Genomic DNA, 27,344 nt, shown 5'->3' with positions numbered 1-27,344 from the left:
TTTCCTCCAAAAATTTTAGGGATAAAAGCACCAGATCCTATGACCCATGTCTGAGATCCAATATTGCCTGGATTCCCTGTTTGGAAACTTTAGAGAGGTTTACAATCACACTTTCTCTTTTCACTTCTTCCCTTCATGCCAGTTGCTTGGGCAAAGTGGCTGTCCTTGTGTTTTGACATTCCAGCTTCCTGGACCCGTAACTCTATCCCAGTAATTTCTGAGAGAAGCAGCAGCTACTTTCTATATATTATATCTTCAAGATGTCCCACACTGCTTTCTGTAAATTGGACATAAAGCTCTTTTTTTTTTTCAAATGGAAGGAAGAATCATCTTTCGACTTGTCTTCATTTTTGGAAAGAGCTTTAAGGTCTAGCATACTTCTGATACCTGAAGTCCATTCTAATTATAATATCCCATAATTCCAAAAAGTGTTTCTCAAAGTTTGTTCCACTGAACAAAATGTTTACTGAATATTCTAAAATGAAATAATTTTGAAAAAACTGTAAATTTTGAAAATCTCCCCTTCTTGGACATTATGTCCATTAGTATAGTCAAGGCTCTAAGAAATTGTAAAGAAACCAGTTTTCTTGTCTTTTTCAATTATATTTAACCCAGTTACTCCATTTCACATAAAACCCATCAATATCTACCTGACTTCCTTAAGAAAGGCTGTCCTTGAAAACATGGGAGCATCTGGTTTCCTAATTTTCACAACACAGATCAATCAATGACTCTAAGCTGTGTTAAAGAAACCATTTAAAACTTTTAAAAAGCTCCATATACAAAGAAGTTAATCACGAAGTTGTAATAACAAAAACCTGGAAACAACTCAAATACCTTCAAAGAGGGATTAAGAAAATACATTATGGTGTGACTGTGTCACAGAATATTATGTGGTCACTAACAATATTTACAAGCAATTCTTAAAAACCTATGAAAATGTAAAATATCTGGTGAAACATTATATAGCATGATTTCAACTACATATAAGAAATATGCATAGAAGGCCAGGCGCAGTGGCTCATGCCTGTAATCCCAGCACTTCAGGAGACTGAGATGGGCAGATCACTTGAGGCCAGGGGTTCAACACCAGCCTGGCCAACATGGCCAGACCCCATCTCTACTAAAAATAAAAAAAATTAGCAGGGCATGGTGTTACCTGCCTGTAATCCCAGCTACTCAGGAGGTTGAGGCACGAGAATTGCCTGAACCTGGGAGGTGGAGGTTGCAGTGAGCCAAGATTGTGCCACTGCACTCCAGCCTGGGTGACAGAGCAAGACTGTCTCAAAAAAAAAAAAAAAAAAAAAAATGCATAGAAAATATATTGATTTAAATGTTGGCCAGGGGCGGTGACTCAAGCCTGTAATCCCAGCACTTTGGGAGGCCGAGACGGGCGGATCACGAGGTCAGGAGATCGAGAACATCCTGGCTAACACGATGAAACCCCGTCTCTACTAAAAAAATACAAAAAACTAGCCAGGCCAAGTGGCGGGCGCCTGTAGTCCCAGCTACTCGGGAGGCTGAGGCAGGAGAATGGCGTAAACCCGGGAGGCGGAGCTTGCAGTGAGCTGAGATCCGGCCACTGCACTCCAGCCTGGGCAACAGAGCAAGACTCCGTCTCAAAATAAATAAATAAATAAATAAATAATAAATAAATAAATGTCTTCTGGGTCAACTGCGCACAACACCTGGTTTTTTTTTTTTTTTTTCCCTCTCCCCTAGAGACAGGGTCTTGCCATATTGACCAAGCTGATCTTGAACTGGCCTCAATTGATTCTCCCACCTTATCCTTCCAAAGTGCTGGGATTACAGGCATGTGCCACCACACCTGACTACTAATATATTTTTAAGGCCTCCCTTTTAAGTGGCTTGATGAGCCTGCAATAAGATAAGGAAAGGCCAATGAAATTAGGAACTTTGCCTACCTTGCCAGTGTGGGGGAATGGTGAGCTCTGAAGGGGCTAAAAACCTTGAAACAGTCTAGAATAGTGGTCCTCAGCAGGGATGGTACTGCCCCCCAGGGAGCAATTAGGAAATAAGTGGGAGCATTTTTGGTTATCACAATTAGAGGCCATTATTGGCATTTAATGGGTGAGGAGTTGAAGATCAGAGACATCCTGAAAGGTACAGGGCAGTACCCTAATTGTCCTATGTCTCCTGACTTTCTAATGGCTCTCCAGCCAGTGATGTAGGTGAAGCACGTTTATAATCATTTGAGCCTAGAGTCTAACTCTGTTTTATATTACTTTAGTATATACAGAAATTTTCAGGAATTCCACCACTGTGTAAATCAAGGGAAGACTAAACTTTGTTTTATTTGGAAAATTTTCAAAGGTTGTTCACCATTTTGGAGAACAATATTGCCAATAGCAATGGTATTCAAGTCACCAAAGCAACATATTCATATCAGTTAGCATTTCTAGTCTTTATACCTATGGTGACTATGTATATGGGAGTGAACCCTTGATTACTTCAGTATGTCTTCTAGTGTGGTAGAATCGGAGCATTTATGTATTAAAACACTTAAAATTTTACTACAAACTCCTTTTATTTCCTCTATCACATTTATGGCATATTAATTTTGGTTGAAATGGTGTGGAATCATATGCAATTATCTACAAACTTCATTGAAGTGAAGGAGACATTACAAAATATTTGTTATAAATATACAAATATGAACATTATAAAATATAAATATTTGTTATAAAATGGGGCATTCAGTCTGATGAGGCTGAAAAATCACTATAGTATATGCTCCCTACAACTTGCTTTTCTCCTTATCAAGCATTATGGGCATTCTGCATACGTAGTTTCACCGCGTTGTTTTCAGCACGCATCTTAGTGCCTAGCAAACGGAGCATAATAAATGTTTCTTGAATGAGAATGGGAAGACAGGAACCTTGAATGCGAGTGTGGAAAAAGTTATGCTTAAAAATGCAAACCAGGCCGGGCGCAGTGGCTCAAGCCTGTAATCCCAGCACTTTGGGAGACCGAGACAGGTGGATCACGAGGTCAGGAGATGGAGACCATCCTGGGTAACCCGGTGAAAACCCGTTTCTACTAAAAAATACAAAAAACTGGCCGGGCGAGGTGGCAGGCGTCTGTAGTCCCAGCTACTCGGGAGGCTGAGGCAGGAGAATGGTGTAAACCCAGGAGGCAGAGCTTGCAGTGAGCTGAGATCTGGCCAGTGCACTCCAGCCTGGGTGACAGAGCGAGACTCCGTCTCAAAAAAAAAGAAAAAAATGCAACCCAATGTCAACCAAATTACTGGGGAATTAGCCCTACAATAGTACTCTTCCTTTAGCCAGCTACTCAAGAGTTGATTCTGCTTCTAAAATCTAGGCACAGAAGTAAAGCTTCATCTTCCCCCATGAGATTGTCCTTCTAAAGGGTGGAACAACTACCTGCAAGAAGCCTGTGATCACATACCTGAGTCCTCCTCCTTATCCTGACTTTAGTTTTAGGGTACCTCTTTGCTTGGTGAGTCTTCAAGGTTTACATCTTAGAAGGTTAAGAATGGACCTAAGAAGAGGAGGCAGAGGGAAGAGAAGCCTCGTTTTCAGGAGCCTGGGCTGCTGCAGATTCGTGAGGCCTGGCTCCAGATCCAGCAGGTGAGGCTCTGTATCCCGCAGGCCGGCCTTCATTTCCTGCAGGTGGGGCTTCATATCCACGAGGTGGAGCTCCATATCCTGCAGGTGAGGCCCTGTGTCCCACAGGCGGGCCTTCATTTCCTGCAGGTTGGGCTCCATATCCTGCAGGTGGGGCCCCGTATGTGGGAGGTGGGGCTCCATATGCTGCAGGTGGGGCTCCGTATCCGGGAGGTGGGGCTCCGTATCCAGGAGGTGGGGCTCCATATCCTGCAGGTGGGGCTCCGGATCCAGGAGATGGGGCTCCATATCCTGCAGGTGGGGCTCCATAGGCAATAACTGGGAATTATAATGAGAAGGAAAAAAATTCAGTTACCTTGAAGTCAAGGAATATGTGAGAAGGAAGAACTTAAAAAATAATGCTGGCCGGGCGCGGTGGCTCAAGCCTGTAATCCCAGCACTTTGGGAGGCCGAGGCGGGCGGATCACGAGGTCAGGAGATCGAGACCATCCTGGCTAACATGGTGAAACCCCGTCTCTACTAAAAAAATACAAAAAACTAGCCGGGCGAGGTGGCGGGCGCCTGTAGTCCCAGCTACTCGGGAGGCTGAGGCAGGAGAATGGCGTGAACCCGGGAGGCGGAGCTTGCAGTGAGCTGAGATCCGGCCACTGCACTCCAGCCTGGGCGACAGAGCGAGACTCCGTCTCAAAAAAAAAATAAATAAATAAATAATGCTGAAGCAAACTGACGCAAGAAGAGAAGTCAGGCAGAATAATGCTAAAGCGATTTCCTCCAGCTATCACCAATTGAAGGCATATCACTTCCTGTTGTGCAGGGATTCAAATCAACATGAAAACAACCCTACGGATAGTTTGGTGCATTACTTATACTTGTGCACAGATATGTGTTTTACTTAATAAAGTTTGATGATGAAAAAAGTAATACATGCTTAATGAGGACTATCCGTTTGGAAAATAAAGAGGAATGGAAAAAAGTCATCTATAATTCTACCACCAAACACTTAATATTTTGGTGTATTTCTTTGTAGAATCTCTGTGAATATTCTTTATATAATCATGATCATATCAGCCATATTATTTTAATTTTAATTTTTTTTTTTTTTGAGACGGAGTCTCGCTGTCACCCAGGCTGGAGTGCAGTGGCGCGATCTTGGCTCACTGCAAGCTTCACCTCCCAGGTTCACGCCATTCTCCCGTCTCAGCCTCCCAAGTAGCTAGGACTACAGGCGCCCGCCACCATGCCCAGCTAATTTTTTTTGTATTTTTAGTAGAGACGGGGTTTCACCATGTTAGCCAGGGTGGTCTCAATCTCCTGACCTCGTGATCCATCCGCCTCAGCCTCCCAAAGTGTTGGGATTACAGGCCAGTCACATGATTTTTAAAATCTGGCTCTTTTACTTAATATTATAAGAAATGTCTTTATACTGTTAATTTACTTCGTAAATTCAAAGCTGGATAATATTTCATCATATGGATAGATGATACTTTTTGTTGTTTCTGACTTTCCAATTAACCTTACAATAAACATGAGTTTTACTTATTACCTTGGGTTACATTCCCCAAAGTGATTTAACTGGATAAAGTGAATGGACAGCTGTAAAGTTATTTTGCTTTAATCCAAAATTTATTTCAAAACTATTGTAATCAAAACAGTGTGTTACTGGCACGAGGACAGACTTAGAGACCAATGGAATCAGAAATAAACCCAGGCATCAATGAACAGTTGATTTTTGACAGAATGCCAAGACCATTCAATGAGAAAAAAATAAGTCTCTTCAAAAAATGATTCTGGGACAACTGGATATCTGCATGTAAAAGAATGAGGTTCCTCCCTAACTTCACTCTACAGACAAAAATTAACTTGTAATGAATCAACGGCCTTAATATAAGACAGAAGTGGCCAATCTTTTGGCTTCCCTGGGCCACACTGGTGAAGAATTGTCTTGAGCCACATATAAAATATACTAGTACTAACGATAGCTGATGAGCTATTTTAAAAAATCTCGTAACATTTTAAGAAAGTTTATGAATTTGTGTTGGGCTGCATTCAAAGCCATCCTGGGCCATGGGTTGGACAAGCTTGATATAAGAGCTAAAACTATAAAATCCTTAGAAGAAAACAGGGATTAAATCTTCATGACATTGGATTTGGCAATGAATTCCTAAATTTTACATCAAAAGCATGAGCAACAAGAGAAAAAAAGAGAAATTTGATAAAAATTAAAAACCTTTGTGCATTAAGAGCCATTTTTGCCTGGGCACAGTGGTTCACACCTGTAACCCACTGGCTGAGGCAGGCAGATCATTTGAGCTCAGGAGTTCTAGATGAGCCTGAACAACATGGTGAAACTCCATCTCTACTAAAAATACAAAGATCAGCTGTGCATGGTGGCGCATACCTGCAGTCCCAGCTATTCAGGAGGCTGAGGCACAGGAATCACTTAAACCTGGGAGGCAGAGGTTGCAGTGAGCCAAGATGGTGCCACTGCACTCCAGCCTGGGTGACAGAGGAAGACTCTGTCTCAAAAAAAAAAAAAAGGCATTATCAAGAATGTGAAAGAAAACCTAAAAATATTTGCAAATAATATATCTGACAAGGATTTCACATCCAGTCTATATAAAGAATGCTTACAACTCAACAACAAAAAGACAAGCAATCCGATTTAAATAATAAAAAAAAAAATACGCAAAAGACTTGGACAGTTCTCCAATGAAGGTATACAAAAAGCCAAAAAGCACATAAAAAGATGTTCAACATCATTAGTCATTAAGGAAGTACAAATTAAAACCACAATGAGATACCACTTCATACCCACTAGGATGGCTTTAATATATATTTTTTTTTTGAAAAAGGAAGGTAAGTGTTGCTGAGAATGTGTAGAGGCCGGGCGCGGTGGCTCAAGCCTGTAATCCCAGCGCTTTGGGAGGCCGAGACGGGCGGATCACGAGGTCAGAAGATCGAGACCATCCTGGCTAACATGGTGAAACCCCGTCTCTACTAAAAAATACAAAAAACTAGCCGGGTGAGGTGGCGGGCGCCTGTAGTCCCAGCTACTCGGGAGGCTGAGGCAGGAGAATGGCGTAAACCCGGGAGGCGGAGCTTGCAGTGAGCTGAGATCCGGCCACTGCACTCCAGCCCGGGCGACAGAGCGAGACTCCGTCTCAAAAAAAAAAAAAAAAAAAAAAAAAAAAGAGAATGTGTAGAAATAGGAACACTTACATTTACATAGGAATGTAAAATAGTGCAGCACTGGAAAATAGTTGGTGGTTCCTCAAAAAGTTAAGAGAATTAACATATGACCCAGAAATTCCACTCCAAGATGTATATCCAGGAGAAATGAAAACATATGTCTACATAGAAACTTATATACAAATGCTTATAGCAGCTATTATTCATAATAACCAAAAGGTGGAAACAAGACAAATGTCCATCAATGGATGAATGAATACACAAATTGTGGTATATATGTACAATGGAATATTATTCAGCCACAAAAAGAAATGAAGTATTGCTACATGCTACAACTTGGAGGAACCTCAAAAACATTATCCAGAGTGAGATAAGTCAAACACAAAAGATCACATATTGTATGATTTCTTTTTTTTTTTTTTTTTTTGAGACGGAGTCGTGCTCTGTAGCCCAGGCTGGAGTGCAGTGGCCAGATCTCAGCTCACTGCAAGCTCCACCTCCCGGGTTTACGCCATTCTCCTGCCTCAGCCTCCCGAGTAGCTGGGACTACAGGCACCCGCCACCTCGCCCGGCTAGTTTTTTGTATTTTTTTAGTAGAGACGGGGTTTCACCGTGTTAGCTAGGATGGTCTCGATCTCCTGACCTCATGATCCGCCCGTCTCGGCCTCCCAAAGTGCTGGGATTACAGGCTTGAGCCACCGCGCCCGGCCTGTATGATTTCTTTATGTGATATATTCAGAATAGGTGAATCAATAAAGACAGAAAGCAGACTAGAGGATACCAGGAGATCAGGGAGGGGACAATGGGGGAGTAACTTCTAATAGGTATGGGGTGATAAAAAGTTCTGAAACTGGACCAGGTGCTGTGGCTTACACCTGTGATCCCAGCACTTTGGGAAGCCAAGGCAGTAGACTTGCTTGAGCCCAGGAGTGTGAGACCAGCCTGAGCAACACAGTGAGACCTTGTCTCTACAAAAAAAAATTTTTTTTAAAGGCTGGCAGGGATGGCTCATGCCTGTAATCCCAGCACCTCAGGAGGCCAAGGTGAGTGGATGGCTTGAGCCCAGGAGTTCAAGACCAGCCTGGGCAACATAGGGAGATTCCTGTCTCTACAAAAGCACATAAAAATTAGCTGAGCACGGTGGATTGCGCCTGTGGTCCTAGCCTACTCTGGCTGGGGGGCACTGAGGTGAGAGGATCGCTTGAGCCCAGGAGGTCGAGGCTGCAGGGGGCCATGATAGTACCACTGCACTACAGCCTGGGTGACAAAGCGAGACCCTGTCAAAAAACAAAAAAACAAAAAAAACCACCACCTTTTGAAACTAGAGAGAGCTGATGGATGTATAATATTGTGAATACATCAAATACTGCTAAATTTTACACTAAATACCACTGAATTGTACACATTAACATGTTAATTATATATTATATGAATTTCACCTCAATTGAAAAAATGTTAAACCCTAGCAACACTTACTTTAGATTCTGAATATTAGATTGTAATAACCTTTAAAAACCAAGGTAACTATTAAGGTTATAAATAAGTAGCCTTTAAGTTACATACAAAACTAAAGGCCCATGGACATGCATATCAAGTTCCAAGGAGAACTCAAGAAAAGTCCCATATTTTTGGGTGGGTTGGCAGCATTAGGAGACCCTTGGTGGCCCACCAGTAGGCAGTGGACCATGTTTGAGAGTTACTTCCCAGAAACCCCATTCAGTCGCAGTGGACTTTAACAGCACAACTGTTAAAGGGCCCAGGGCTTGAGTCCTCAGTGAGGTTGAAGAGTGTGGCACAGGTATGATGACTGTGCTATGTGAAATGGAAACAAGGAAGTGGGCAAGAGCATATATTTTCTGCTCAGGCTATAAACAGGAAGTGACCCTTCCCACTAACAGGCGTTGCCCAAGTATGTTCCAGGTTTGTACATATCATTAAAAGTAAGCCTGAAACCAAAGCCCAGTCACTTGCTGACTTTGCCACTGGGTTTCAGTCTGAAAACAAAGTCACAGACGTAACCATTTTCCAAGCCCCTAAACGTCTGCTGCTGTTCCTGCAGGAGAGCTGGAGGCAAGCCTGCAATAGATAGATCTCTGAGCCTCTGGCATAATTTTCCACCTTCCAGGAAGAACGTCTCTGCCATACCTTACCTGAACAAGGCATGTGTGGAGTGCATATATTCCCTTCCCCAGTAATTACATAAACTCCCATAGAGCTGAACCAGTCATTTAAGGTTCTAAGTGGAAATCCTCGGGCAGCTGGAAAGACAAATTTGGCAAAATAGGAACTCTTTTAATTAAGTCAGAAGTATAGCAGATATCAACTGAACAATTAACAGAGTGTTTAATCACCACCTTACATATGTTTCCAACAATGTTCTTGAGATACAAGATAAAAAAGAAACATGGGCTGAGTGCAGTGGCTCACACCTGTAATCCCAACACTTCAGGAGGCCAAGATGGGAGGATTGCTTGACCCAGGAGTTCAAGACCAGCCTGGGAAACATGGCAAGACCCTATCTCTACAAAAATTTATTTAAAAATTAGCCAGGCATGGTGGTGCATACCTGTCATGCCAGCTACTCACGAAGCTGAGGCAGGAGGATTGCTTGAGCCTGGAAGTTTGAGGCTGCAGTGAGCCTTATTTGTGCCACTGCACTGGAGCCTCCAGCCTGGGCGACAGAGTAAGACCTTGTCTCAAAAAAAAAAAAAAAAAAAAAAAAATAGAACTATGACCCTTGTCCTGAATGGCATACTTCTTAAGAGCAGAGATTGTGTCTCATTTGCCTGTGCTTATTCCAGGCCTAGCGTAGTACCTAATCATAATAGATACTCAGAAAAAACTTCTAAGTGAGGATTCTACCAAGTTGGTAAGATATATCCATTAAAGACCAATGTAAGGCAGTGTGGTACAGAACACTTTTGTCTTGTCTCCCCTCTGCATCTCTCTCATAAGAACACTTGTGACGGCATTTAGGGGCCACCTAAATAATTTACGGTAATTTTGTCATCTCAAGTCCTTAAATTAATTACATCTACAAACCCTTTTTACAAACAAGGTAACATTCACAGGTTCTGAGGATTGAGATGGGGATATATCTGTGGACCCATTAGCAGCCTACCACACTGAGTTCTGCCTATGGCATGTGACCAGACGTAATGTACAGTTTCCAGACCTGGCCCATAAAAATTTCCCAGGGGAGATCTTTATTCCCTTCTCTGTTGGCTGTACAAAGAGGCCATGGAAGCCATGGGTTAAAGATTGCAAGGACCGGCCAGGCGTGCTGGCTCACGCCTGTGATTCCAGCACTCTAGGAGGCTGAGGCGGGTGTATTGCCTGAGGTCAGGAGTTCGAGACCAGCCTGACCAACATGGTGAAACCCTGACTCTACTAAAAATACAAAAAATAGCTGGGTGTGGTGGCAGATGCCTGTAATCCCAGCTACTTGAGAGGCTGAGGCAGCAGAATCGCTTGAACCTGGGAGGTGGAGGTTGCAGTGAGCCGAGCTCACACCATTGCACTTCAGCCTGGGCAACAAGAGTGAAACTCTGTCTCAAAAAAAAAAAAAAGATAGCAAGGACCCTATTACCCTGGATCCCTGAATAACTATGTGGAACAGAGCCTCCTCTTGCCCCTGCTGATTGGTCTTTATATAAGCAGTAATATCTACTGTCTTAAGCATTGATAATTTGGAGTTTATCTGTTTCAATGGCTAGAATTATTCTAATTCACTATAAATCTAAAGTTGCCCTTCTTCCCTTATCACCCTCCTTGAGGACCCTCTGTGTCCTGTGTCCTTTATAGTAATTCCAACAGTAAGTATTTTATTCACTTACAAGTTTGCTTTTTATATGACTCTAACTAGACTATAAGTTTATAAAGACTACGTGTGTCTTATTCACTGCTGCGTGTTCCTAGCTGTCTCACAATTGGGAATTTGGTTCACAATAGGTACTCAACATACATGTGTTAAAAACATAAATCAAGAGCCCTGACATATCAATTCTGCGAGGGAAAGGGAATCTTTCCTGGTCAAAGAATCAGATCATAAAGCATGATTAATAGTTAACTCCAAGGGCCTCAAGGACATTTATCTCACAAGCCCTGGCTCTTGTGGGGGCAGGTGGGGGTGGGGAGGAAGCTCCCCACATCTAAGCCATGATATAATCAGAAGACCCAGGCCGGGCGTGGTGGCTCATGCCTGTAATCCCAGCACTTTGGGAGGCCGAGGCGGGTGGATCACGAAGTCAGGAGTTCAAGACCAGCCTGACCAATATAGTGAAACCCCGTCTCTACTAAAACTATAAAAATTAGCTGGGCGTGGTGGTGTGCGCCTGTAGTCTCAGCTACTCAGAAGGCTGAGGCAGGAGAATGGCTTCAACCCAGGAGGCAGAGGTTGCAGTGAGCCAAGATCGCCCCACTGCACTCCAGCCGGGGTGACAGAGCGAGACTCTTATCTCAAAAAAAAAAAGACCCAGAGCAGTTCCAGACATTGGGCAAGTTCACGTAAGTTGCCTAAACCCTTTTCAAGTGGCTATGCAACTGCTGAGACGCTGAACCTTCTTGGCTAGCTTTGCGGGCCAAGAAGTAGATCTTAATGAGAGTACAAAGAACCTCAAAAGTTGCCTGACCCTTAGCCCATAATCCTAAAAATGAAGCCCTCTTCAGTACTATGAGGCCAAAAGTAAGAGTGAATTCAACACTCAGTATGCAATTGTCCTGAGTTCCCCAGATGTCTGTAGCAAAGAAGTACTAGACTTCCAAGTGTCCCCTGTCTCTGGATTTCCCACAGCTGTACTCATCTGTCTGCCAGGATAACCTGCAATCCAGTTTCAGGCTTCCAGATGCTGTCTGCACTCTGGACTACCAAGCAGCTGTGGGTTAGGTACAGCTTGTGAACTTCTTGGCCTCCTTATCTTTGCACTGTATCATCAAAGGTAACTAAAAATTTTTCTTACTTCTTAACCTCCCAGAATATGGCTCTTCCACTACCTCTCTTCTCCAACATTTCACTGAAATCTCTCTTGCTACCATCAACAAACTCTAATTACCACATGTAATGCACACTTTTCAGTCCTCATTTTACCAAACATCTCTAGAGCAGCTGATACGGATGACCATCCCCATGTCTCTTATAACTTTCTCCTCCATTGACTTTTGGTATATTAAACTCACTTGATTCTCCTCATTTATCACAGTCAGCCCCTTCTCAATCTTTGCAGATTGTTAATTCCCTTCCCTTCCCTTAAATGTTAAGAACCATTGGAACTCTATCCTCAAATCACTGAGGAAGCCCATCACTCACATGGCGCCAGAGACAACCTGTGTGCTGAAGATTTCCAAATCAGTCTCTAGACACAGCTCATCTTTGGAGCTCCAAGCTGCGTGTCAAGTGGCCTCCTAATGTAACTCACACTTAATATGGTGTAGGGGTCAAGAGTATAGGCTCAAAAGGACACAGTATCACTTATGTAGTATTCCTGCCAAAATGTATGACCTGAATATAATCATGAAGAAACAGACAAACTCAAATTAAGGGATATTCCACAAAACAGTAAGTCTATATTCTTTTAAAAATGTCAGTGTTGGTCGGGCACAATGGCTCATGCCTGTAATCCCAGCACTTTGGGAGGCCAAGGCGGGCAGATCACGAGGTCAGGAGATCAAGACCATCCTGGCCAACATGATGAAACCCCGTCTCTACTAAAAATACAAAAATCAGCCAGGCATGCTGGCGTGAGCCTGTAGTCCCAGTTACTCAGGAGGCTGAGACAGGAGAATCGTTCGAACCCAGGAGATGGAGGTTGCAGTGAGCCGAGATCGTGCCACTGCACTCCAGCCTGGGTGACAGAGCGAGACTCTGTCTCAAAAAAAAAAGAAAAAGTCAATGTCATGAAAGACAAAGAAAGGCTGAGTTCCAGATTAAAGCACATGAAAGAAATAGGACAACTAAATTCAATGTGTGATCCAGAATTAGATCCTGGATTGGGAAAAAAAGTGCTATTAGAATGAGGAACAGTAACATGACAATCATTTGAATTTGAATATAAACTATATATATGTATGTATTTTTTTTTTTTTTTTTTTGAGAAGGAGTTTTGCTCTTGTCACCCAGGCTGGAGTGCAGTGGCATGATCTTGGCTCACTGCACCTCTGCCTCCCGGGTTCAAGCGATTCTCATGCCACAGCCTCCCAAGTAGCTGGAACTACAAGCACACACCACCATTCCTGGCTAATTTTTGTATTTTTGTAGAGACCAGGTTTCACCATGTTAGCCAGGCTGGTCTCAAACTCCTGACCTCAAGTGATCCACCCACCTCGGCCTCCCAAAGTGCTGGGATTACAGGCATGAGCCACTGCGCCCGGCTGAATATAAACTACATATTAAATAACAGTATTCTGTCAATGTTAAATTTTCTGAATTTGATAAGTACACTGAGGTTAGATAAAATGATGCCCTCATTCTTAGGAGATACACACTTAAATATTTAGGAATGAAGGAAATAATCTTTGTGACTTACTCCCAAATAGTTCAGCAAGAACAAAAGCAAAAAAAGAATTATAAAGAGCAATAAAGAATAATAAAGGGAAAATGCTGATAATGGGCAAATCTAGATGAGAGAAGTTGATTGTAATATTCTTGCAACTTTTCCATAGATCTGATTTTTTTTAACAATAAAAGACTTAAAAAGAAGAGAAAGTAGGTTTAGAGTTCAAATCCCAGCTACATCACTTGCTACTATATAGCCTTGGGAAATTATATACCACCACTGACTCAGTTTCCCCAGCTATAAACTGGGGATAATAATAGTACCTACATCATAAGGTTTTTGCCAGGATTTAAAAAATTGACAAATGTAAAGGGCTTTGAATACTGCCCAGTATACAGTAAACATTTCAATATATGTTAGTCAGTGTTTCAGTGTTATAGCTAAAATTGAACTCATTTCTTCTTCAACTTAGACTGTCTCTTATATTCTTTTTTTGTTTTGAGACAGAGTCTTACTCTGTTGCCCAGGCTGGAGTGCAGTGGCACGAACTCAGCTCACTGCAACCTCCCGCCCCGGGTTCAAGCACTCCTCCTGCCTCAGCCTTCCAAGTAGCTGGGACTACAGGTGTGCAAGACCACGCCGGGTTAACTTTTGCATTTTCAGTAGAGATGGGGTTTCGCCATGTTGCCTGGGCTGGGCTCAAACTCCTGAACTCAGGTAATCTGCCAGCCTCAGCCTCCCAAAGTGCTGGGATTACAAGCATGAGCCACCACACCCAGCCTGTCTCTTATATTCTTGAACACGGTTTATAGCATCCCAATCCACTAAGTCTTCTAAGCTAGAAAGTTTACTCCATCCTTCTGTGTGTGCCCAACACTTTGTCCATGCCTTTATTACAGCATATTCCATGAGATACAATAGTGTATCTGCATATGTCTGTCTCTACTAGAGCATGTTTGTCTCAACTACATTGAAGTTGGGGGTGGGTGGCAGGGAGAAAAGGGAAGAGCATTCCAAACACAAAAAATAGCATGGAAGTTTAGAGATGAGAGAAAATAAAGCACAAAGAAGTCCAGTTTGATTGGAATATAAAAGGTAAGAGAGTGAGGGGCATGAAGTGAGACTAGGTTAAATAAAAATATATAATAGCAGGGCACGGTGGCTCACACCTGTAATCCCAACACTTTGGGAGGCCAAGGCAGGTGGATCACCTGAGGTCAGGAGTTCAAGACCAGCCTGGCCAACATGGTGAAACTCCACCTCTACTAAAAATATAACAATTAGCTGGATGTGGTGTCGGACACCTGTAATCCCAGCTACTCAGGAGGCTGAGGCAGGAGAATCACTTGAACCCAGGAGGCAGAGGTTGCAGTGAGCCAAGATTGTGCCATTGCACTCCAGCCTAGGTGACAAAGCAAGATTCTGTCTCAAAAAAAAAAAAAGGCCGGGCGCGGTGGCTCAAGCCTGTAATCCCAGCACTTTGGGAGGCCGAGACGGGCGAATCACGAGGTCAGGAGATCCAGACCATCCTGGCTAACACGGTGAAACCCCGTCTCTACTAAAAAATACAAAAAACTAGCCGGGTGAGGTGGTGGGCGCCTGTAGTCCCAGCTGAGGGAGGCTGAGGCAGGAGAATGGCGGGAACCCGGGAGGCGGAGCTTACAGTGAGCTGAGATCCGGCCACTGCACTCCAGCCTGGGCGACAGAGTGAGACTCTGTCTCAAAAAAAAAAAAAATATATATATATATATACACACACACACACACACATATATATATATGATTTAAAAAATTATATTTAGTCAAAGTTTGAAAGAGTTCTGTGGTACATCCATTAGATCAGTGCTGTAAGTCTTGACAGTACCTCTACTCCCCTCTCATGTAAGATGGGGACTAAACCTGAGAAAAGCAAAGGCAAGTCCAGAAAGAAGAAAAAAATTAAAAGCCACACCAAAGGAAGAATAACTAAGGGCTCCCTGACCCAAGGAAGAGACACTCGGTGGATATCTGAGGTCAGTGTTTAAATGGACAAAAGACTATCAGGTATAATTAGTCACTTGGGTGTTTGGCTGTAAGCTCCCACTAGATTGCAAGCTCCTTCAGGACAGGAAGGGACTGAATAATCTTTGTGTTCCTACCCTGTAACACGGTACTCGACAATTGTAGGTAGGCCCAGGAAATGCCTGCTAAATATGTATGCAAATACCAACTGCCTGGCCACAGAGGCCAGCAAATCTTGGCTTAGTAGAAGTCCTGCTTTAATTCCACAAGCCTTAAAATCCCCAAAGCGGGCTGGGCGTGGTGGCTCATATCTGTAACCCCAGCACTTTGGGAGGCTGAGGCAGAAGGATCATTTGAGTTCAGGAGTTTGAGACCAGCCTGGGCAACATGGTGAAACCCCGACTTACAAAAAATACAGAAATCCCTGTCTCAAAAACAACAAAACAGCAACAACAAAAACAAAAAACCCAAACAAACAAAAAACCCAAAGTGCTTAATATCTTTATCAGCATCACTTACCAGAAGAGGCAGCTTTCACCATCAACTGGGCAAATTCAATGGCACCTCCATTTCTGAAGACTAATTTAAAAGTAGTTTGTCCTTCCCAGCCACCTGGGGGAAGAAATGGCACACATTCACTAAGAAACTGGCATAGCTGACAACAGAAAGACTGCCACAAACACCAAGGGAAACACTACCTGACAAAGCAGAGCAGCTTTTGTTTGAATTTCAACATGAGCCAAGTTTGAATCTTAAACCTTCTAGAAGATTTTGAGGGGAAAAAAACACACACTTCTGAGGGAACACTTACCATATGGAGCTGCCTGAATAGTTCCCTTAATGAAGTTTGCAGCAAATACTGGTTGTTCAACAGTGAGGTTCGTCATCAGATCAAATGGCATCATAAAAGACAACATGGGATCACTGATGGAGCGCGAAGTTATGAAAATCACCTATGCAAAGACAGAAACTTTGGAAAAGGAATGCAAAATTCGTCCATGGATTGAGACTTACAAGAGCAAGGTGCATTCTGGTCTAACTGAGAAACATCATATTTTCTTCCATCACCCTTCAATGTGGAAAATCCCAAAGTGCACATGTTTAAAAACACTTCAAAAGTCAATGTTTAACTTTTCTTCATTTTAAGGAAAACAAATGTAGAGTTAATCAGCAAATTAAAGCAGAAGTAGAAATTACCCGGTATGAAGTGAGAAACAATGTTCCTGTCTTTGTACCACTAAAGACATTGGAGCCTTCTGATTGCTGTGGGAAGGAGAGCTCCACATTCGGAGACCGCTTCAAGAGACTGTAGAAAACGAGGAACAGACAGCACACAATAAAGAATGTATATAAAATGACACACATAAAGTTCTCAATACAGTTTTTTTTCCCAGGGTAAGCACTCAATAAACATTAGCTGCTGCTACTGCTATTATTACTACTACTACTATTTTATTGAAATAAAAAGGAATTCAAATGATCTTATTCTCTAACAATTTACTCTTATTCTTCTCCCTCTTCATCACTGGATTCTTTTTCTTGTCAAATCTACTCCTATTCTCAATGTGTGTTCATTCTTATACTTCTTGTGCGGTAAGCGTAAAGCACTGTGCTAATAGAAATGGTTCTTTGACGCTGGTAAAGAAAGTAAGGCAGCAGACTGCCCCAGCCCCCTCTGACATGTTCCCTCAGCCTGTCGTGCTCTCTCCTTACTGTTAACCTGGAAAACTTGGACTCACCTTATTGTCACTCATCAAATCCTACTGGGTTCTTTTTTTTCCTTTCTTAATCTTTCTTTCTTTCCTTTTTTTCTTTCCTTTCTTTCTTTCTCTTTCTTTTTATTTCTTCTTTCTCTCTTTCTCCCTCCCTCCCTCACTTCTTTCTTTTCTTTCTTTCCTTTGCTTTTCTTTTCTTTTCGCCTTCCCTTCCCTTCTTCCTTTCCCTTCTTCCCTTCCCTTCCTTTCTTTCTTTTCTCTCTCTTTCCTCTCTCTTTTTTTTTTGAGACGGAGTCTGGTTCATCGCCCAGGCTGGAGTGCAGTGACACTGTCTCAGCTCACTGCAAGCTCTGCCTCCCAGGTTCACGCCATTCTCCTGCCTCAGCCTCCCAAGTAGCTGGGACTACAGGCGCCCACCACCACTCCCAGCTAATTTTTTTTTTTTTTGTATTTTTAGTAGAGATGGGGTTTCACTGTGTTACCCGGGATGGTCTCGGTCTCCTGACCTCGTGATCTGCCCGCCTCGGCCTCCCAAAGTGCTGGGATTGCTGGGATTACAGGTGTGAGCCACCGCACCCAGCTCTCTTTCTTCTATCTTTCTTTCTTTTTTTTTTTTTTTTTGAGACAGGGTCTCACTCCATTGCCCAGGCTGGAGTGCAGTGGCATAATCTCCACTCACCACCCTCCGCCTCCTGGGCTCAGGTGATCCTCCCACTCAGCCTCCCGAGTAGCTGGGACCATAGGTAAGCACCACCACGCCTGGCTATTTTTTTTTTTTTTTTTTTTGAGAGAAGTCTCACTCTTGTCCCCCAGGTTTGAGTGCAATGGCTCAATCTCAGCTCACTGCAACCTTCACCTCCCAGGTTTAAACGATTCTCCTGCCTCTGCCTCCCAAGTAGCTGGGATTAAGTCACCTGCCACTACGCCAGGCTGATTTTTGTATTTTTTGGTAGAGACAAGGTTTCTATATATATATATGGAGATATATATCTCCAAAGTATACCTTAATGATCATTAGGTACAATGTCTGCCTTCTTTGCTACTCTAGCCCTAGCAAACAGTGGGTGCTCTAAATAGTTATTGAAAGAATGAATGAATGAAAACATGAATACAGATCATAATGCAAACAATATATGACATAATATAAATGTATGTCATACATTTATTGGTAACAAAATGTCATAGCAATTTAGTGGAAGAAGAGATTAGTTTTAGTTGAAGTAATTAGAAATGACCTAATAGAAAGACTGCAATTTGAGCTGATTAGGAGATGGGTAGTATTCAGGCTGGGCACAGCGGCTCACACCTGTAATCCCAACACTTTGGGAGACCAAGGCTGGCGGATCATTTGGGGAGTTTGAGACCAGCTTGATGGGGTGAAACCCCATCTCTACTAAAATACAAAAATTATCCAGTCATGGTGGTACATGCCTGTAATCTCAGCTACTCGGGAGGCTGAAGTGGGAAGACTGCTCGAGCCGCAGGGCAGAGATTGCAGTGATCCACTGCACTCCACCTTGGGCAACAGAATATGATCCTGTTTCAAAAAAAGAGAGAGAGAGAGATATGGATAGTGTTCAGTAGGCAGAGGTGAGGGTAGAGGACAATCCAGATGGGAAGCAAACAACATTCATGGAGGTGCAGGAGCAGATACGGAAAGCAAACTGCATACTTGGGAGAAGCCTAGTGGTATGGCTTCATCAAAACATCGTGTGGAAGTGGGGTTAGGAGAAACAGTGAAATAAAGTTGGAAAGCTATGCCGGAACTACAGCTTAAAGACATCGTTTGATAGGCAAGGAGAAACTGTGAGCTTCAGATTTCTCAACAGGAAAGTCACATAATCAAGAAGGTACTGTATCAGAGGGATCAGTTTGAGAATTCCTAAAATAGGCCGGGCGCGGTGGCTCAAGCCTGTAATCCCAGCACTTTGGGAGGCCGAGACGGCCGGATCACAAGGTCAGGAGATCGAGACCATCCTCGCTAATATGGTGAAACCCCGTCTCTACTAAAAAATACAAAAAACTAGCCAGGCGAGGTGGCGGGCGCCTGTAGTCCCAGCTACTTGGGAGGCTGAGGCAGGAGAATGGCGTAAACCCGGGGGGCGGAGCTTGCAGTGAGCTGAGATCCGGCCACTGCACTCCAGCCTGGGCGACAGAGCAAGACTCTGTCTCAAAAAAAAAAAAAAAAAAAAGAATTCCTAAAATAGGCCAGGCGCAGTGGCTCAAGCCTGTAATCCTAGCACTTTGGGAGGCCGAGACGCGCGGATCACGAGGTCAGGAGATCGAGACCATCCTGGCTAACACAGTGAAACTCCGTCTCTACTAAAAAATACAAAAAAAACTAGCCGGGCGAGGTGGCGGGCGCCTGTAGTCCCAGCTACTGCGGAGGCTGAGGCAGGAGAATGGCGTAAACCCGGGAGGCGGAGCTTACAGTAAGCTGAGATCCGGCCACTGCACTCCAGCCTCAGCGACAGAGCGAGACTCCGTCTAAAAAACAAAAACAAAAACAAACAAAAAAAAAAGAATTCCTAAAATAGTTCTGATGCAAGGTAAAAACTGGAACTAGGGTGGTAATGTGCAGATTAAAAGGGGAGGATTTTTAAAAGACTATGAAAATATAGGACATTAGCAAAAAACAGTGGAATGGGAACCTTTAAATGTCAGTCTAGCCATAAAAGCAATAAATAAAGCAAAAGAAAACCTGTCAGAATCAACTTTTTCAGAACTCTAGAATCTAATCAAAAGCTTATAGCAACTAGGCGAATGCTTAAACAATTTAAGAAAAAAAGCTGAATCTCAGTAAGTAAGCTTTATGACACTTTAACCTACCCTGGTATCATCCCTCACTACTAGCTTGGCAGCAGCTTTGAAGACAACAATCTGTATTCCCATGATAGATACCAAGTACTGGAGGGAGCAGAACACACTTATTTTAAAAATTGTAGTTTGACTTGTCTGGTGGCTCCTTGAAGGACTGGCTCAACGGGCATGTAGTTAATTTGTAATTTTCCCAGGATGGATGAGGCTGCCGGGGGGCATTTGTCAAAAACATTTCTGGCTGGGTCACGCCTGTAATCCCAGCACTTTGGGAGGCTGAGGCAGGTGGATCACCAGAGGTTGGGAGTTCGAGACCAGGCTGACCAACATGGAGAAACCACATCTCTACTAAAAATGCAAAATTAACTGGGCCTGGTGGCATGTGTCTGTAATCCCAGCTACTTGGGAGACTGAGGCAGGAGAATTGCTTGAACCTGGGAGGCAGAGGTTGCGGTGAGCCAAGATCTCGCCATTTCACTCCAGCCTGGGCAACAAGAGTGAAACTCCATCTCAAGGAAAAAAAAAAAAAAAAATTCCAAGTCAATGTATTAGTTGCTGCTACCTAGCAAAAGGGATGACAAATGGGGCAAAAAAAAAAAAAAAAAAAATAGACAAATTGAAAAGCTAGAGGAAAGCATGAGCAATGAGATGCTTTGAGGAATAAAGGTAAAAGCTCACACATATTCCTGAGAAACAAGAAAGCCATACACATACATGTCCATGGCTAGATTCATACTAAAAACAAACAAAAAATGAAACACACACACACACACACACACACACAGAAGAGGCACTAAGCTTTCACCTCTGATTGACAATTAGAAGTGATGCAAAAAGGCCTCGGTGCGGTGGCTCACGCCTGTAACCCAGCACTTTGGGAGGCTGAGGCAGGCAGATCACCTGAGGTTAGGAGTTCAAGACCAGCCTGGCCAACATGGTGAAATCCCATCTCTATTAAACATATAAAAATTAGCTGGGCATAGCGGTGGGCACCTATAATTCCAGCTACTCAGGAGGCTGAGGCAAGAGAACTGCTTGAACTCAGGAGGCAGAGGTTGCAGTGAGCCAAGATCATGCTACTACACTGCAGTCTGGGCAACAGAGCAAGACTCTGTCTCAAAAAAAAAAAAAAAAAAAAGGAAATGATGCAAAAAAAGTGAAGGTGAAGGCAGAGTTGTAAACTGCTTGGCTTAGTGAGAAAGGCACGTTCATGCTCCAACACACACACAGTCCATCTGTAAGGGCTGGGAGATTTTGTTGTTGTTCCAGACATAGAAGAAAATTTCTGTCAAATCACTAGCTGGCCACTGAGGTAACAGAACTGAGACTCCAGTGGCCACAAATAACAAATAATACAGACTTTACAAAATTAGTACAGAAAAGTCACTGTACAAACAAATACCAACTACAACAAGCAACAAAAATAAACCCTGAAGAAGAGGGGGATTCTACTTTCCAGAGTTACTACATTAAAATATTCAAAATGTCCAGTTTTCAACAATGAAAATCACTAGGCATGCAAAGGAACAAGAAAGTATAGCAATACACAGGAACAAAAGAAATTAATAAAACTGTCCCTGAGGAAGCCCATACATTGGATTTATCAGACAACACTTTAAATAAACTATTGTAAATATACTGAAACAGTTAAAGGAAACCATGTCCAAATAACTAAAAGAAAGAATACGAGGCCGGGCGCGGTGGCTCAAGCCTGTAATCCCAGCACTTTGGGAGGCCGAGACGGGCGGATCACCAGGTCAGGAGATCGAGACCATCCTGGCTAATACGGTGAAACCCCGTCTCTACTAAAACATACAAAAAACCAGCCGGGCGACGAGGCGGGCGCCTGTAGTCCCAGCTACTCGGGAGGCTGAGACAGGAGAATGGCGTCAACCCGGGAGGCGGAGCTTGCAGTGAGCTGAGAGCCGGCCACTGCACTCCAGCCTGGGCGGCAGAGCAAGACTCCGTCTCAAAAAAAAAAAAAAAAAAAAAATTCCGAACAAAGTCTCAGGAAGTAGAGAATATCAATAAAGAGGCAGAAATTATTAAAAGGAACCAAATAGAAATTCTAGAGTTGAAGACTACAACTGAAATGAACAATTTAATCACTGGAGCTCAATAGCTGATTTTGGCAGGCAGAAGGGAGAATTATTTAACTTGAAGTAGATCAATGGGAATAACGGTTACTACCTGAGTAACACAAATGGGAAAAAAGGAAGTAAAATGAACGGAGTCTCAGAGACCTGTGGGACACCATCAAACATACCAATATATCTACAATGGGAATTCAAGAAGGAGAGGAGAGAGAAAGGGGAATAAAGAATATTTGGGGCCAAGCACGGTGGCTCATGCCTGTAATCCTAGCACTTTGGGAGGCCACAGTGGGCAGAATGCGTGAGCACAGGTGTTCAACACCAGCAAGGGCAACATGGTGAAACCCTGTCTCTACAAAGAATACAAAAAATTAGCCAAGCATGGTGGAGTGCACCTATAGTCCCAGCTACCCAAGATGCTGAGGTGGGAGGATTGCTTCAGCCTGGGAGGTCAAGGCTGTAGTGAGCCACGACTGCACCACTCCAAGTCTGGGATTGCACACCAGTCTGAGCGACAGAGTGAGACCCTGTCTCAAAATACGAAAAAAGAATATCTGGGCCGGAAATAGTGACTCATGCCTATAATCCCAGCAGTTTGGGAGGCTGAGGCAGGAGGATTGCTTGAGCTCAGGAGTTTGAAACCAGCTTGGGCAACATAGTGAAACCTCATCTCTACTAAAAATTTAAAAATCTGCTGGTAGGCTGCGGTGGCTCATGCCTGTAATCCCAGTACTTTGAAAGGCAGAGGCAGGTGGATCACCTGAAGTCAGGAATTCAAGACCAGCCTGAACAACATGGTGAAAGCCCATCTCTACTAAAAATACAAAAAATAGCCAGGCGTGTGTGGCGCGTGCCTATAATCCCAGCTACTTGGGAGGCTGAGGCAGCAAAATTCCGTGAACCCAGGAGGCAGAGGTCGCAGTGAACCGAGATCGCACCAATGCACTCCAGTTTGGGAAACAGAGTGAGATTCTGTCTCCAAAAATAAAAAAATTAAAAATTAAAAATTTAGTCAGGTGTGGTGGCATGCATCAGTAGCCCCAGCTACTCAGGATGAGGCTGAGGCAAGAGAATCACTCGAGCCTGGGATGTCAAGGCTGCAGTGAGCTGTGATTGGACCACTGCACTCCAGCCTAGGTGACAGAGACCCTATCTCAAAATAAATAAATAATGGCCAAAATCTTCCCAAATTTAATGAATTACATGAATCTACACATCCAAGCTCAACAAACTCCAAGTAGAATCGAGTAGAATAAACTCAGATCCACACTGACATGCATTATAATCAAATTATTGAAAGCCAAATACAAGGAATCCATTAGCAAGATAAGTGACTCATCATGCACAAGGAATCCTCAGACTAGCAGCTGATTTCTTTTTTTTTTTTTTTTTTTTTTTTTTTCTGAGATGCAGTTTCACTCTTGTTGCCCAGGCTAGAGTGCTAGAGTGCAATGGCACAATCTCGGCTTACCACAACCTCCGCCTCCCAGGTTCAAGTGATTCTCCTGCCTCAGCCTCCCGAGTAGCTGGGATTACAGGCATGTGCCACCATGCCCAGCTAATTTTGTATTTTTAGTAGAGATGGGGTTTCTCCATGTTGGTCAGGCTGGTCTCAAACTCCCAGCCTCAGGTGATCTGCTCACCTCGGGCTCCCAAAGTGCTGGGATTACAGGCATGAGCCACCGCGCCAGGCCAAAAGGCAATGGGATGACATATTCAAAAAAATTTCTTTTCTTTTTTTTTTTTTTTTGAGACAGAGTGACGCTGTCGCCCAAACTGGAGTGTGTAGCGGCGCTCTCTTGGCTCACTGCAACCTCCACCTCCTGAGTTCAAGTGATTCTCCTGCCTCAGCCTCCCAAGTAGCTGGGACTACAGGTGCGTGCCACCACGCCCAGCTAATTTTTTGAATTTTTAGTAGAGATGGGGTTTCACCATGTTAGCCAGGATGGTCTTGATCTTCTGACCTTGTGATCCACCTGCCTCAGCCTCCCAAAGTACTGTGATTACAGGTGTGAGCCACTGTGTCCAGCCCTAAAAACAAAAAACTCTTAACCAAGAATTCTGTAAGTGGCAAAACTATCCTTCAAAAATTAAAGAGAAATTAAGACATTACCAAATAAACAAAAAATGAGAGTTCATCACTAGTAGATTTGAAGTATAAGAAATGCTATATTTTATAATATGTTTTCTGATTACAATGGAAACTAGAAATCAACAGCACAAGGAAAACTGCCACAAATATGTGGAAATTAAACAATACACTCTTAAATAAACAATGAGTCAAAGAAGAAATTGGGGAAATTAGAAAGTACCTAGAGAAAAATGAAAATGAAAACACAACATACCAAAGCTTATGGGATGCCATAAATGCAGTGCTAAGATGTTTATAGCTGTAAATGTGTACTTTAATAAAGAAGAAAGATCTCAAATCGACACCCTAACTTTATACAAGGAACTAAAAAAACAAAAACAAAAACAAATGAAGCCCAAAGCTAGCAGAAGGAAGAAAATAATAAAGATTAGAACAGAGATAAATGAAAGCGAGAATAGAAAAAAAAATACTCTTAGCTAGATTAAGAAAAAGAGAGAAGTCTCAACTAAAATCAGAAATGAAAAAGAGGATATTAAAACTGATGCCAGCCAGGCGTGGTGGCTCATGCCTGTAATCCTAGCACTTTGGGAGGCCAAGGCAGGTGGATTACTTGAGGCCGGGAGTTTGAGACCACCCTGGCCAACATGATGAAACCTGATCTCTACTATAAACATACAAAAAAATCAGCCAGGCGTGGTGGTGGGTGCCTATAATCCCAGCTACTAGGGAGGCTGGCTGAGGCAGGAGAATCACTTTAACCCAGGAGGCAGAGGTTGCAGCAAGCCAAGATTTCACCACTGCACTCCAGCCTGGGTGACAGAGTAAGACTCTGTCTCCAAAAAAACAAAAACAAAAACAAAACAAAACAAAACAACAACAACAAAACTGAAGCCAAGGAGTTACAAAGGATTATAAGAGAAAACCAAGGACAACTGTATGACAAGTTGGATAACCTAGAAGAAATGGATAAATCCCTAGAAAAAACACAACCTACCACACTGAATCATGAACAAACAGAAAACATAAACAAACCAATTAACTATTAAGGAAATTGAATCAGTAACCAAAAACCTCTCAGCCAGGTATGGTGGCTCATGCCTTTAATCCCAGCACTCTGGGAGACCTGAGACAGGAGGATCGCTTGAAGCCAGGAGTTTCAGACCAGCCTGGGCAACATAGGAACACCTCATCTCTACAAAATATATAAAAAAAAACAGCTGGGTGTGGTGACACACACTTGTAGTCCCAGCTACTCTGGAGGCTGAGGTGGGAGGATCACTTGAGCCTTGGAGGTTGAGGCTGCAGTGAGCTGTGATCATGTCACATCACTGCACTCCAGCCAGGGTGACAGAGTGAGAACCTGTCTCAAAAAGAGAAAAAAAAAAAAAAAAAAAAAACTCTCAACAAATTCTATTATACAAAACATTTAAAGAATTAACATTAATCTTTCTGAAACTCTTCCCCAAAATTAAAGAGGAAGAAACACTTCTAGGCTCACTTTATGAGGCCAACATTACCCTGATACCAAAGCCAGACAAAGATACCACAATAAAATAAAATTACAGGTCAGTATCTCTGATGAATACTGATGTAAAAAATCCTCAACAAAATACTAGCAAAACAAATTCAGCAGCACATTAAAAGGACTATACACTATGACCAAATGGGGTTTATTCCTAGTATGCAAGAATGGTTCAACATAGGAAAAATCAATCAATGTAATACACCATACGAACAAAATGAAAAAAAAAAACCATATGATCATCGCAATTGATGCAGAAAAAGCATATGAAAAGATTCAATATATTTTCATGATAAAAACACTCAACAAAGTAAAAGTAGAAGGAAGTTACCTCAACATAATAAAAGCCATATATGAAAAGCCTGCAGCTAACAGCATACTGAATGGCAAAAGACTGAAAGCTTCCCCTCTAAGGTGAGAAACAAGGCAAGGATGCCTGCTTTCACCACTTCTATTCAACATAGTATTGGAAGTCCTAGCCAGAGCAATTAGGCAAAAAATAAAATAAATCAATAAATGGTATTCAAATTGGAAAAGAAGAAGTAAAATTAACTCCTCTCACAGATGGCATGATCTTATATGTAAATAAACCTAGAGTCCACCCAAAAGCTGTCAAAATAAGTGAATTCAGTAAAGTAGCAGCATACAAAATCAACACACAAATATAGTTGCATTTCTATACACTAACGATGAATGATCCAAAAAGGAGATTAAGGAAACAATTTCATTTACAATAGCATGAAAAAGAATAAAATACTTAGGAATAAACCTCATCAAGGAGGTGAAAGGTTTGTACACTGAAAACTACAAAATGTTGGTGAAAAAATTGAAGACATAAATAAATGGGAAAGTATCCCATGTTCATGGATTTGAAAACTTAATATGGTTAAGATGTCCAGGCTACCCATGTGATTCAGAGTTTCAACACAATCCCTACCAAATCTCAACAACAATTTTTGCACAAACAGAAAGTAACATCATAAAATTCATATAGAATCGCAAGGGACCCCAAAAAGCCAAACAATTTTTAAAAAGAAGAACAAAGAGGACTCACACTTCCTGATTTCAAAGTATATTACAAAGCTACAGTAATCAAAACAGCATGGCACTGGCATTAAAGATAAATAGACCAATGGACTAGAATAGAGAGAAATAAATCCTCACATATATGTGAGGATCAAATAATCTTCAACAAAGGTACTAAGATGACTCAACAGGGAACGGACAATCTATTTAACAAATTATGTGCTTTTAGAAAACTGGATATCCACATGCAAAAGAATGAAGTCATACCTTTAACTTACATTATATGCAAAAACTAACCCAAAATGGATTAAAGACTTAAACATAAGGCCCAAAATTATAAAACTCCTAGAAAAAAATAGTGAAAATCTTCATGACATTGGACTCGGCAATGACTTCTTGGATAAGAAAACAAAAGCATAGGCAACAAAAGAACAAATAAACAAATGGGACTATATCAAACTTTAAAATTGTGTATCAAAGAATACAATCACCAGAATGAAAAAGCAACCTATGGAATGGGAGAAAATATTTGAAATTGTATTTATGATAAGGGCTTAATATCTAGAGTAGTGTAAAGAGCTCCCTGTAATCCCAGCACTTTGGGAGGCCAAGGTGGGTGGATCACCTGAGGTCAGTAGTTTGAGACCAGCCAGGCCAACATGGTGAAACCCCGTCTCTACTAAAAATACAAAAAATTGGCCAGGTATAATGGCTCACTGCCTGCAATCCCAGCACTTTGGGAGGCCGAGGCAGGCAGATCATAAGATCAGGAGATAGAGACCATCCTGGC

The 27,344-nt window shown here is 42.5% G+C and overlaps 1 protein-coding gene across 1 annotated transcript in view; it reads right to left on the bottom strand.

The window, feature by feature from the left end:
- The window catches only part of WBP2NL (WBP2 N-terminal like), a 40,040-nt gene that overhangs the window by 2,462 nt on the left and 10,234 nt on the right, over nt 1-27,344 (bottom strand). The window contains exons 2-6 of the mRNA XM_030915087.1: nt 16,487-16,595; nt 16,101-16,242; nt 15,809-15,901; nt 8,948-9,055; nt 3,430-3,926 (exon numbers count right to left, since the gene is read on the bottom strand). Coding sequence (XP_030770947.1) covers nt 3,523-3,926; nt 8,948-9,055; nt 15,809-15,901; nt 16,101-16,242; nt 16,487-16,595 — 856 coding nt within the window. The 3' untranslated portion in view covers nt 3,430-3,522. The remainder of the gene's footprint in view (nt 1-3,429; nt 3,927-8,947; nt 9,056-15,808; nt 15,902-16,100; nt 16,243-16,486; nt 16,596-27,344) is intronic.

The sequence above is a fragment of the Rhinopithecus roxellana genome, chromosome 13, assembly GCF_007565055.1.
Source record: "Rhinopithecus roxellana isolate Shanxi Qingling chromosome 13, ASM756505v1, whole genome shotgun sequence".
Taxonomy (NCBI): domain Eukaryota; kingdom Metazoa; phylum Chordata; class Mammalia; order Primates; family Cercopithecidae; genus Rhinopithecus; species Rhinopithecus roxellana.
Note: the sequence above shows the minus strand (reverse complement) of the source record. Positions and strands in the feature narration are given on the sequence as shown.